Source organism: Rhincodon typus, chromosome 4, assembly GCF_021869965.1.
Source record: "Rhincodon typus isolate 14 chromosome 4, sRhiTyp1.1, whole genome shotgun sequence".
In the NCBI taxonomy this organism is placed as follows: Eukaryota; Metazoa; Chordata; class Chondrichthyes; order Orectolobiformes; family Rhincodontidae; genus Rhincodon; species Rhincodon typus.
The window spans coordinates 19,278,527-19,290,160 of NC_063335.1; the positions used below are offsets into that span (position 1 = coordinate 19,278,527).

Below are 11,634 nucleotides of genomic sequence, written 5' to 3' on the forward strand. Positions count from 1 at the left end.
TGCTTTGCTCTTCTCTGCAACTTGGCACGAGATCCAGGAACTCATACAGAAATTGTATAGTTATTCTTTACTTTCTAAACTTCTCTGCTTTTTTACCCCTCTCTCTCCCTCCAGAGCCGCCCTCATCAACACTACTTAGATTGACCTTGTACTCATCTTCCTGATAACTAATACCTTAGCCTAATATCCATTTTTGTCAAATTTATATGCCTCTATGAAATACATTCGATCTGGATCTTATTATCATGTGTACTCAAGCACAAGAGTATAGTGAAAAGTGTATAATGTCACCACACATAGCACTGTCTTAGGTACAAAAGTACTTGGGTACAAAAACGTTAAGTACAAAGTTTAAAAAGTTAACCATTACCTTAATAGAATAACTGGAAAAATAGAGAAATAGGCAATATTTAACATTTAAGTCCTTCTTAATATAAACTAGAAAAATAAAGGTGTAAAATTAAAAGTTCCACAGTCTTTGAGTCCTCCACTTAATAGGATTTCTTTTCTATGTTCAGGCAAAGTATAAATTCACATTATTATTTTTGCCAAATGGATGATTCCTGGTGGAAAATGCCAATGGAAACTCCAGACTCTGACAGTTGATATTCAATACATTTGAGCAGTGACTTCCTCCCAGTTCTACAGCTGGTTGTTTGAGTGTTGAATACAAGAGTGACTGGCCGTGGTATTTCCATAAATATCCTCAACTTCTTTGCCCTTTTGTACTGTATCCCCTTAATGTGGTAGTGCTGAGCTATTGTTGCCACTACAATGTGAAATATGCAAAAGAAAAGATTAGGGAGAAGCAATTGAAACCAGTTTCATCCAGAGGTGCCAAGTGAATGATCCAAGTCAGTCTCCCCTGTTGAGGTTTTGCACCATCCCAGATGCTAGCTCTCAGCCAATTCCAGTCACTCCGTATGATAATAAGAAATGGCAGAAGGAACTGGATACAGCAAAGACTGCTGGCCATGGCAACATTATAGCTAGAGTACTGAGAGGGTGTGCTGCAGAACTAGCTGCATTGCAAACAAAACTGCTCCAAGTACAGCTACAACACTGAGGTCTCACTGTCAATTGTTTTTAATTCATTCATGGAATTCAGGCATTGCTGTCTCGGCCAGCATTTAATGTCCATTCCTAATTTCTCTCGGGAAGATGGCAGTGAACTGCTGCGTTGAATCACTGCAGTGCTTAGGTGGTGGGACAACCCGTAATGATATTGACTCGGAATAAAATGAAGGAAAGATTATATCGTTCCAAGGGGTAGTGTATGGCTTAAAAAGGAACTTTGAGGTTATACTGTTCCCATGCATGTGTTGCCCTTGCCCTTCTTAGTAGTAGAAGATAGGATTTGGAGGCTGCTATCAAAGAAGTCATGGTGAGTGGCTGGACTACATCTGTGTGTAGGTGGTGAAGAGAGTGAATGTTAAAGGTGGTGGATGAGTGCCAATCAAATAAGTTGCTTTGTCCTGGGTCATGTCAAGCTTCGTGAGTGCTAGAGCTGCACTTATTCAGCCAAATGCAGACTTTGCAGTCTCATTCTGCTTTGTTCATGGTTGACAGGCTTTGAGGAAGTTACAGGTGAAGTTACAGAATTTCCAGCCTCTGGTGTCCTGCTTTTCTCGCTGCTGTATTTTTATGTTGATCCAATTCAGTTTCTGGTCAGTTGCACCTAACAACAGCCCAAGGTTATATCAACAAGGGCTGGAGCTAAGTAGCCCTGGGGGCGAATCCCAAATTTGACATTGGTGAACTGGTCATTGCTGTGCAAGTGTTGCCTGATAGCACTGTCAACAATACCTGCCATCAGTTGGATGAGTGGACTGATGAGATGATCATTGGCTAGGATGGATTTATCCTGCTGTTGTGGTCAGGACCAATTTGGAGAATTCTCCATATTGTTAGAGGTGGAGAATCCAGTATTTTTGCATGTCATTCAATGATATTTCAATCTTTGAATTGCCTACCATCAGCATCCTGCAGTTGCCATTGAGCAGAAATGCAATTGGACCAACCACATAAATACTATGGCTTAAAGTGGAGATCACAGGGAGATAGGAATGCTAAAGCAAGTAACTAGTCTCCTGACTCCCCACACCTTGTCAATGGCAGAAGTCGTGCCTGGATGATTGTTGCTCCATATATTAAGGTAGCCAGTGACACCTATTTCTCTGAAATAATGTTGCTTTAAAAAATCAAACTGAACACCATTCAGGTCAAGGCAGCCTGCTTGATCAGTGTCCAAGCCGCCACCTGCACAGTGGCAGCAGTGTGTATCATCCACAGGGTAGTTTGCAGCAATTTGCCTGAGGTCCTTTAACAGCACCTACATTAGCGATCCTTCACTGAAGCATGGATGAAATTCTGGAACTGCCTCCCAAAGCAGTATAGGTGTTCCTATACCAGATCGACTATAGTGGTTCAAGATCATAGCTTTCTACCAGCTTTGCAAGAGCAAATGGAGATTGACAATAATGGCCTCATGGACGTTGTTGTTGTTTCATAGATATTATGAAGTTTCCACCTTATGTCAATTTGCAGAACCCTACAGAAAGTATTGTTTAAGCTTGAAGCATATGATCTTCCCCAAGTTCTTAGCTTAAATCAATAATGAACATTGTAGCAGTTATCATATGGCTGAAATGCTATTACATCTGTTTTCATTTGTGATTTGCTAACTACTTTTAATGTTGAACTCTTTGTTTGTTTGGGTTAATGAATTGAAAATCTTTGAAGTACAAACTTGATAGATTATAGTATTGACTTTAATGAGGTTATTTGTTTTCTGATACCTAAGCCTGGAATATTTTATACTTTTATTTCAGAGGACTGTCCTTTATGTCACTTTTAAGCATTGTAGAATTGTTATTTGTGCGATCACCTTCCGCTAGTGTCTAATGGAATGTGAATAAAGCATTTTGCAGAATAAATCTGAATATGGATACAAGACTCCCATTGAGAACTGAGCAAGAATTCTGCGAGAAATATTCAATATCTGAGTGTTTTAGAATCTGAATTGCAACAGTTCTGGAGATTAAATCAATCATTCTAAATTACCAGGAATATAATGAACCTGTGGCTGACATTTTATGAACTGTATCAAATCTAATTTAAGAAGCTTGGTGAATTATTCATTTAAAACTAATCAACAAGTAAAGGTCACAAAGACATGGAGTTTGCCAGAGATGAACTAAGTTTGTAATTTCTTGCAGAGTTACAATTGGAATCAACAGCCTGTGCTTGAGATAATCTTTTATGATTCCATGTTGATAGTTTGAATGCTCTTAAACTCTTCTTTCATATTAATTGCTTAATTGTCAATTTGCATTTCTTGGCAAGGAACAGGGCTTCTTTTGGTTTTGTGCATGGATAGGGTGAATAGTCAAGGCCTTTTCCCCAAGGTAGGGGAGTCCAAGACTAGACGTCATAGGTTTAAGGTGAGCGGGGAAGATTTAAAAGGAATCTGAGGGGCAATTTTTTCCACACAGGATGGTGTGTGTATGTAAAGAGCTACCAGAGGAAGTGGTGGAGGCTAGTACAATTGCAATATTTAAAAGGCATCTGGATGGGTATATGAATAGGAAGGGTTCAGAGGGATATGAGCCAAATGCTGGCAAATGGGTCCGCATCAGATTGGGATGTCTGGTTGGCACGGATGAGTTGGATGAAGGGTCTGTTTCCATGCTGTGTGACTCTAAATTCAATTAACTAGCAGGAGCATTCATGATGTAATTGTATCATGATGAAGGTGTGTTGGCAGTTCATTTTCAATAGGAAGTTTCTGATTCATTTGTTAGAATCGTTCTAATGTGGCAAGTCAGTTCAGACATGAAAAAGCTGTAAACAACTGAAGAGTATTTTGGTGAATTTGAAAATTGAGCTGTTGGGGTTTTTTTTTGTAAGGAATTATGTTGAAAATGTAGATTTCATTTCTGTCATTAAAGTAGGGGCTATTATTCCTGGATGTTATTGAAGTAGTGTTGATGCTGGTCTATAGCAACAATGTGCAAGAGGGAGTAGTTAACCCATAATACATTTCATGTTGACTTCAGTGGAAAAGAATATTGGGCTCTCCGTAACAAGCTGTTAATTCACTATTGCTTGTATCTGCACTTGGAAGACTACTTAATCTCTTAGCATTTGATTGCATGTTGTAAATAACTGCTACTTGCTTACCAATTTCTTAAAACAGCAATGACCATGTGACTTGGACCACAGCATCTTAAATTTGCTGTTCAGAGCTGTACAGAAGTGACCTTGGAAATATCTCTGACCTTTACTGCCTTTTAAGAAAGGAACTGTGCAATGTTTGGTCCTTCTCACAGCTTGTATTAAGCACCGCACAAAATTCAAAGTAGAAAACACAGATTGAATATATAGTAGAGTTGATGAATCAGACGTGTATTTTGTTACTCTTTGTACCTTATTCTACTGCTCCAGTATCCAATGTTGTTGCTCCAGTTACATTTACAATTGATTTCCAGGCCAAAAACTCCAAGCAGATGTGTTGTAGTTTTCTATTAGAAATTAGCAGATGTTATGTTCTTCATTCTAGTTGCGTGTAAAATTATTGCCTCAAGTTGGTAGATTGTCAATTAATTGTTGCAGTCATTGGTATTTTAGGGATGAGTTTAAAAAATAAGTTCAAGTAATAAATGAGTGTATATAAACACTGGACATTAACTTGGTTAAATTTAACCTGTAGCATGGGCTAAGTGGGAAAGAGAGATTCACTCATGTCCTTTCGGAAAGCAAACTGCTATCCTCATCTGGTCTGGCCGAGATGTGACTCCAGACCCACAGCAATGTGGTTGATTCTTAACTGTCCTCTTGAGCAGTTCGGGATGGGCAATAAAATACTGGCCTAACCAGTGACGCCCACATCCTATGAATCTAAAATAAAAATTATACCCAAGGTAGACTCATTGATTTTGGTTCAGTATGTGGTTTCCTTTTGAAATGAGTAGTCTCTTGTATGTTTGTGTAAGTCGTTGAGGATTTAGGAAATAAATTAAGGTTCTTTTTTTTTTGTTGTTATAGCAATCACGTTGCTATGAAATAGTATTAACTTTGACCAGCAAGAAAACCAAATATCTCAATGTTGTTTTTATGTTAATAAATCCCTGTCTTTTGGCAGAAACGTGCAAAGGGACAGGTGCTCTTTGACAAAGTCTGTGGACAGCTCAACCTTCTGGAGAAAGATTACTTTGGCTTGACATTTCGGGACTCTGAAAATCAAAAGGCAAGTGAGAAAATTAAATGTTGGGTTATTTCACTTCTCTGTATAGAGAAAGATGACTTTTTTTCTAGAGCAATGTTGAAATTTAGTTTGTTGTTTTGTACACTGACTTCCTCTGTTAATTGATATATCAAAGATGGACTTTTGCTTGTTTAAAAAAAAAGGAAAAATGATACTTCTGAAATGCAATATTGATTGAATATTAGCAGGAATGTTACTAAAAATTTTAATATAAAGGTTAAAATTTTTCAAAGGGAGAATATTCACTAGAAATGTATCACCAATATTAGTTTGGATCAGTATTTGCAAGGTTTGTGTACCATTTAAACTGCTGCCTCAAGCCTCAGTTGTTCGACCAAAGATATAGTTTAAATATCCTGTTTGCCCTAATATCTTTTTCAGAATCAGGGGAAAAAATCTTTTATCTGTAACTGAAAGGAATTGATTTCCAAAATTTCTAAAGAACTTGTACAAGAATCCCTTCTCTTAAATGGAAAAAAGGTGCAATGTCCATCATCATTCTAGTTGCCAGAATATTGCAAAATGCACCAAGTGAAGTGTCAGAATCCATTTTGGAATTTTTTTGGGGAGGCTGTATTGGCTTTTTCTAGTTGCTGAATTTCACAAGCGAAAGACATAAATATAACCCCAGGTTATCTGATTGATAATGAGCAAGTGGCACTTTTGCACTGTAACTTGTGGCTATTAGAAGGTCAAAGTCGCTTGGTGCCCTTTTATAGGATGTTGTGAACAGGGTAAACAACATAGATAACACAGTGTGGAGCTGGAGGAACACAGGACAGGCAGCATCAGAGGAGCAGGAAAGTTGACGTTTCGGGTCAGGACCCTTCTTCAGAAATGGGTAAACAACATGACTCTTTTCAGCTAATTTGGTTGAAAATCCCTTATTGAACCACGTGAAGTTTGTTTGTGAATGTTTAATACAATATCAAAGAATGTAAGGAATGTGGAATAAAGAGAGAAAGAAGGTAGAATTAAAGAGAGATAAGAGACAAAGAGAAGAAAAATACAAGTTTTAATCTTCAAATAACAATCAGGTAACAATTCACATCTGAAGGAATGTGATTCCACTGTTTTATAACTAAATGTTTAATGTCATGGGTTGCACGGTGGTAATTGAAACTTATTGGACATGTAACACAGTCACTTACAGTTGAATGGGCACTGACCTTTTCTGATGCACTAAGTGGGTATGTAATGGGTAGGTACTATACTTTCACATCCTTCTTTTTATTTTGTCTTTTTTGTTTATGGAATTTGGGCATTGCTGACCACGCCAGCATTTAGTGACCATCAATAGTTGTGCTGGAGAAGGTGGTGTTAGACTGCCTTCCTGAACAGTGGCAGTCCTTGATTTGCAAGGATACCCACAGTGCTGTTAGGAAAGGAATTGCAGAATTCTGATGTAATGACAGCCAAGAAATGTTGATCTATTTCCACGTCAGGATGTTGTGTGGCTTGAAGGAGAACTTGCAGTTGGTGCAGTTTCCACGCCCTTGTTGCTCAATATCATAAAGATCTCTGGTTTGGAAGCTGCTGTCAAAGGACCCTGCAGAGAATTGCAGCAGTGGATCTTGTGGATGGTATATATTGCAGCCAATAGCGGTGGTCAAGCGAGTGGACTTTGAAGGTGGTGGATGGATGCCAATAAGAGATCTACTTTGTCTTGAAAGGAATTGAGCTCCTTGAGTACTGATGGACCTGCCCTCATCTAGATAAGCACAGAGTATTCAAACACACTCCTGACTTGTGTTTGCCCATCATCTACAAAGCACTAGGGAGACGGGAAGCGAGTTATTAGCTGGAAAATTCCTAGTTTCTGATCATTTGTAGAAACAGTAGTTAGATGGCTAGTCCAGTTCAGTTTCTTGTCAATGGTAACCTCTAGGATATTGCTAACAGGGGAATTCAACACTGCAATGTAATTTTAAAGTGAAGGGGCAAAGATTGGATTCTCTTTCACAGATGGCTATTGCCTGGTACTTGTGTAGCATGAAACATTTTTGCCAAGCAATAGTGCAGATCTTTCTGCATATGGACACAGACTGCTTCATTACCTGAGGAATATATAAAAATAAAATATTTACACACGCGTACATATGTTCAATGTTGGAGTGAAGCTTCTGGATGTACGTGACAATTCGGGCAGCAATATCTTGATTTTCTTGTTTAATAAATAGTTCGTGTGGATGCCAGAGATTGTGGTCTGATTTACTGCATAATGGTGAGCTCTGTGATTCTCAGACAATTAAGTGTCTCCATTTCAACTCAAGATGCTTTGAATTGTGATTGAAGCTCAAGATTTCCATGTGCCACAAATTCAAATCTAACTGCCTTCAAAAATTATCCTTTCCCATTAGAAACTGCCTGATGGTGTATAAATCTTTAAATATGTACTTACTGATTTGGTCACTCACTGTCATTAGTCACACTTGTCCTCCACAATATGTCTTCACTTTCAGCATAATTTCAAAGAAGGAAAATATTGTTTTTGCTAATTGCAATTTAATTTCAGATTACACATTTACAGCAAAGCAGTTCACCATCCTGCCTTAAACTGATTTGTTTCATTTGGATTCTGTACTATATTTGAAATATTAAACATATAAAATGTTACATTTCAGAACTGGCTGGACCCAGCCAAGGAAATTAAGAAGCAAATCCGAAGTAAGTACATTTTATGATGATTTGAAATTAAGCTTGTATGGAATGATGTTTGAAAGGGAACTTTGAAATAGCTTGCTGTTTATCTTTTACCAGAATATTATTTTTGTTCACATTTTGTTGCCAATTTCAACAATAAAGCAGTGTTCAAGTGACTTCATATCTTGCTGACTTCATTTTTTCCTGTATTTCTTTTGTTCTCTTGATGTTTTATGATATTCCAGGTAAAATGTTGGAACATTTTTGCATTTCTTAAAAAAAAAATGTAGCAGCTACTGAATCATGTTCCTCTGCCCACTGTATTGAAAATATGATTGCCATTTAATGTGAAGCCTAATTCTTTGGGGAAACTGCTGAAACAGGAATGGGTGGAATGGTAAATTACAATAATGATCAGGATGCAGTACACCCACACAAGCATTACACTGATGAGTGTGTAAATAATTAGGGAAAGGAAGAGAGTGTGAATGCTTGGAAAATGAAACATGAAACATTTTGTATATAAAAATTGGGATTTTAAAAAGATGTATGTCTTTATTTTTAATACATGGTGAATTTTCAGGAAGTAATGTGGCAATGACTTCAAACAAGAAGCCAGAGTCACCCTTGTCCCAGTGGGAGACTTTATGCAATTCTTTTTTGGTTGCACTGTTATCTATCTTGTTTTGATTTTGTAAATTCATACCTGTAGCTTTAAATTCTTGTTCAAAAGAATTACTTCAATCCATTTCAATCAATTTAACCTCCATGTCTGATTCATCATTAAGAATTATTATGCTTTCCACTTTACGAGCAGCACATAGTTTCACCTTAGCCGGAGTATTGCTGGAATTGTAATCAATGCCCATCACCCCTAGGCTTGATTATTTTTCAATGCTGTCATTACAGCCAAACCCTACAAACTCCAATTCATTGAATTGTACACTGCAGTAAGTCTTCCTCGTGTCTAAGTCTGGCTGATATCAGCCAGTTCCCAGCCCTTCAACATTGCTTATAGAATCTTGATGCTGATTGCATTTCTCTTCAAGACTTTATTTGGCTCAACAGTCGCAATCTCCTTCAATCTCGTGTTCCAGTTCACACTCTCCCTTCTGACTCTGGCTCACTGTGCCTTTTATTTCTGCTGTACCATTGCATTTACAAGAACTCAGCCAGTATAGCAAGATTGTAGCAATTCATGCAGGTCCTATTTAGTATATTGAAATAAAATTTTAATCATTCCTTCTTAATATTTTAATAGTTAAGGGCATCATCTGAAGTGTTACTGTGTGAAAAGTAGCCTTTATTCAATGGGAAAAATCGACCTTAATTACTGCTGATTACTAGCGGTTTCGTAGATTTCCAAAGTGTCTTTAAACAACCTGTTCAGATATGTAATGATACACCTCCAGTGCGAGTGAAACTTGAACCCAAATCCTGGCACAGAGGTAGATGCGTGGCCACTATGCCACAAAACATGCTTTGTATGTGCTTACATGCTCAGCACATTCAGCATTGATGAATAAAAATAACCAGCCATCTCAATAATGCATCCATACTTAGACTTGAGGAATATTTACTGGGCTCTGTATCAGGGTGTTCAATGTGGCTGTTCAGGAATAGCTGTATCAGGAAAGGCATTAGTGTCTGGCATGCCTGTAATCTTACGGATGGTGCTGAGGCACTTATCTGCACAGACTGTGCTAGCTTTGAGAGATCTCGCACTGTAAACTTCATTGTTACTCTTAGACAAGAAAAGCCAATTGATTCTGACCGACTGCATAAGGGTCATATCAGGATCTACAGGTCGTACAAAAGTGGACAGCACAGTTAATAGTGAATAGAATTGTGGATGAATTCAGAATGACATACATGGGCTTGTAGATAGGAGAGGGAACTGCCAGATGTGGAAAACTGGGAGGTGACAGGTTATGTTTAATAGAAAACAGAGGGGGGAAAAAAACATTTTTTAAAAAAAACTGAGAAGGCTTACTTAAAGGCACGGTAAGGCAATCGGTTTTTTTTAAATGTAGGAGCGCAGGAGCTAAATGTTAAAGCTATATATAATGTTCTAAAAATAATTATCTGGGATCTTTAAGTTTTGAACACTAAACAAAAACTGAAAGAACTGTGGATGTTGGAAATCTGAAACAAAAACAAATTTCTGGAAAATCTCAGCAGGTCTGACAGCATCTGTAGAGAGAAATGAGAGTTAATGTTTTGGGTCCAGTGACCTTTCTTCAGAATTTCAGAAGGGTTCTGGACCTGAAATGTTAACTGTTTTCTCTCCATAGATGCTGCCGGATGTACTGAGATTTTCCAGAAATTTCTGTCTTTGTCCTAAGTTTTGATGCTAGGCTATAAGAGTATAACGTAGAGCTCTTGTTAACCAGATGCAAGTCTTTAGGTAGGTTACTGTTAGAAGAATAATCCCAGTTTTTGGACACCCTATGTAAAGGAAAATGTTAAAGCTCTAGGTCAAATGTAGAGAAACTGGGAAAGGTAGTAAAAGGGATGAGAGACTGCAGAGTTATATTGATTCAATGGAGTAGGAAAGTTCAGAATTGATCTATTGGACTTCAACTGAAGAGGTATTTTAAGGAATTAGAAAAAGTGATGTCCCAAACATGAAGTTGTTTTGCATTTTTACTGATATGTTCTATGTTCCTGGCCTTTACAATTTTTATTTCAAATTTACAGCATTTGTAGTTTCCTTTTCATATGTCATTCAATGCTTATCAACTGCATTTGAAATATCAATTTTTTAAATTTGATTTCAGTTGATAAGTCACTGAATACTAAAGGCAAGTGCTGTGAGCTATTAGGAAAGCTAATGGGAACGTTAACCTTTATCGTAAGAGGATTTTAGTACAGGAGTAATAAAGTCTTGCTTCAGTTGTGATAGGAACTTGGTTAGACATCACCTGTGTGCCATTTTGGTCTCCTTACCTCTTGAAGGTATTATTGCCAGAGAAAGAATGCAGTGTAAGTTCACCAGACTTGTTCCTGGGATGCTGGGACGGTCCTGTGACGGGGGGAAGAAAATGGACAAATTGGCCCATATTCTCTAAAAGCTTTGAAGAATGAGAGAATGACCTCGTGGAAATCTACAAAATAGTTAAAGGGATAGCCATAGTCGATATTGGTGAAACATTTCCCCTGATTGGAAAATCCAGAACCAGGGGATATAATGTCAAAATAAAGGGGATTCCAAGTTAGAACCAAGGTGAGCAAATTCCTTTACTTGGAAGGTGGTGAATCTACCACAGAGGACAAGCTCAGTCTTTGAGTATTGGTATCAATGGTGTGGGTTAAAGGCAGTGGTGTGTTTGGTCAGCTGTGATTTTAATAAATGGCAGAGCAGGCTCACTGACCTAGTCTTCTTCCTATATTCAGTGATTGCGCTCATTTCTGATCAGGACTACATGCTGACAGGGTAACAACATTGTTTTTGTTTTGTAGCTACTTCAGGTTTTAAACTTTTTCTTCTGCTACATTGCAATCATAGGCAGACTGAAATCTGAATCCATTCTGGGGCAGTTGAATTGTCATTTTGCTTTTCCAGAGGCAAATTCAAAATTAACACTAATTCAACCAAATAATGGAAACTGAAATAGTAGGAACTGCAGATGCTGGAGAATCTGAGATAACAAGGTATAGAGCTGGATGAACGCAGCAGGCCAAGCAGCATCAGAGGAGCAGGAAGGCTGACGTTTCGGGCCTAG

The 11,634-nt window shown here is 37.9% G+C and overlaps 1 protein-coding gene across 1 annotated transcript in view; it reads left to right on the top strand.

Annotated features, from left to right (window-relative positions):
* The window catches only part of LOC109927897 (band 4.1-like protein 3), a 162,317-nt gene that overhangs the window by 75,142 nt on the left and 75,541 nt on the right, over nt 1-11,634 (top strand). The window contains exons 4-5 of the mRNA XM_048595801.1: nt 5,144-5,248; nt 7,891-7,933. Coding sequence (XP_048451758.1) covers nt 5,144-5,248; nt 7,891-7,933 — 148 coding nt within the window. The remainder of the gene's footprint in view (nt 1-5,143; nt 5,249-7,890; nt 7,934-11,634) is intronic.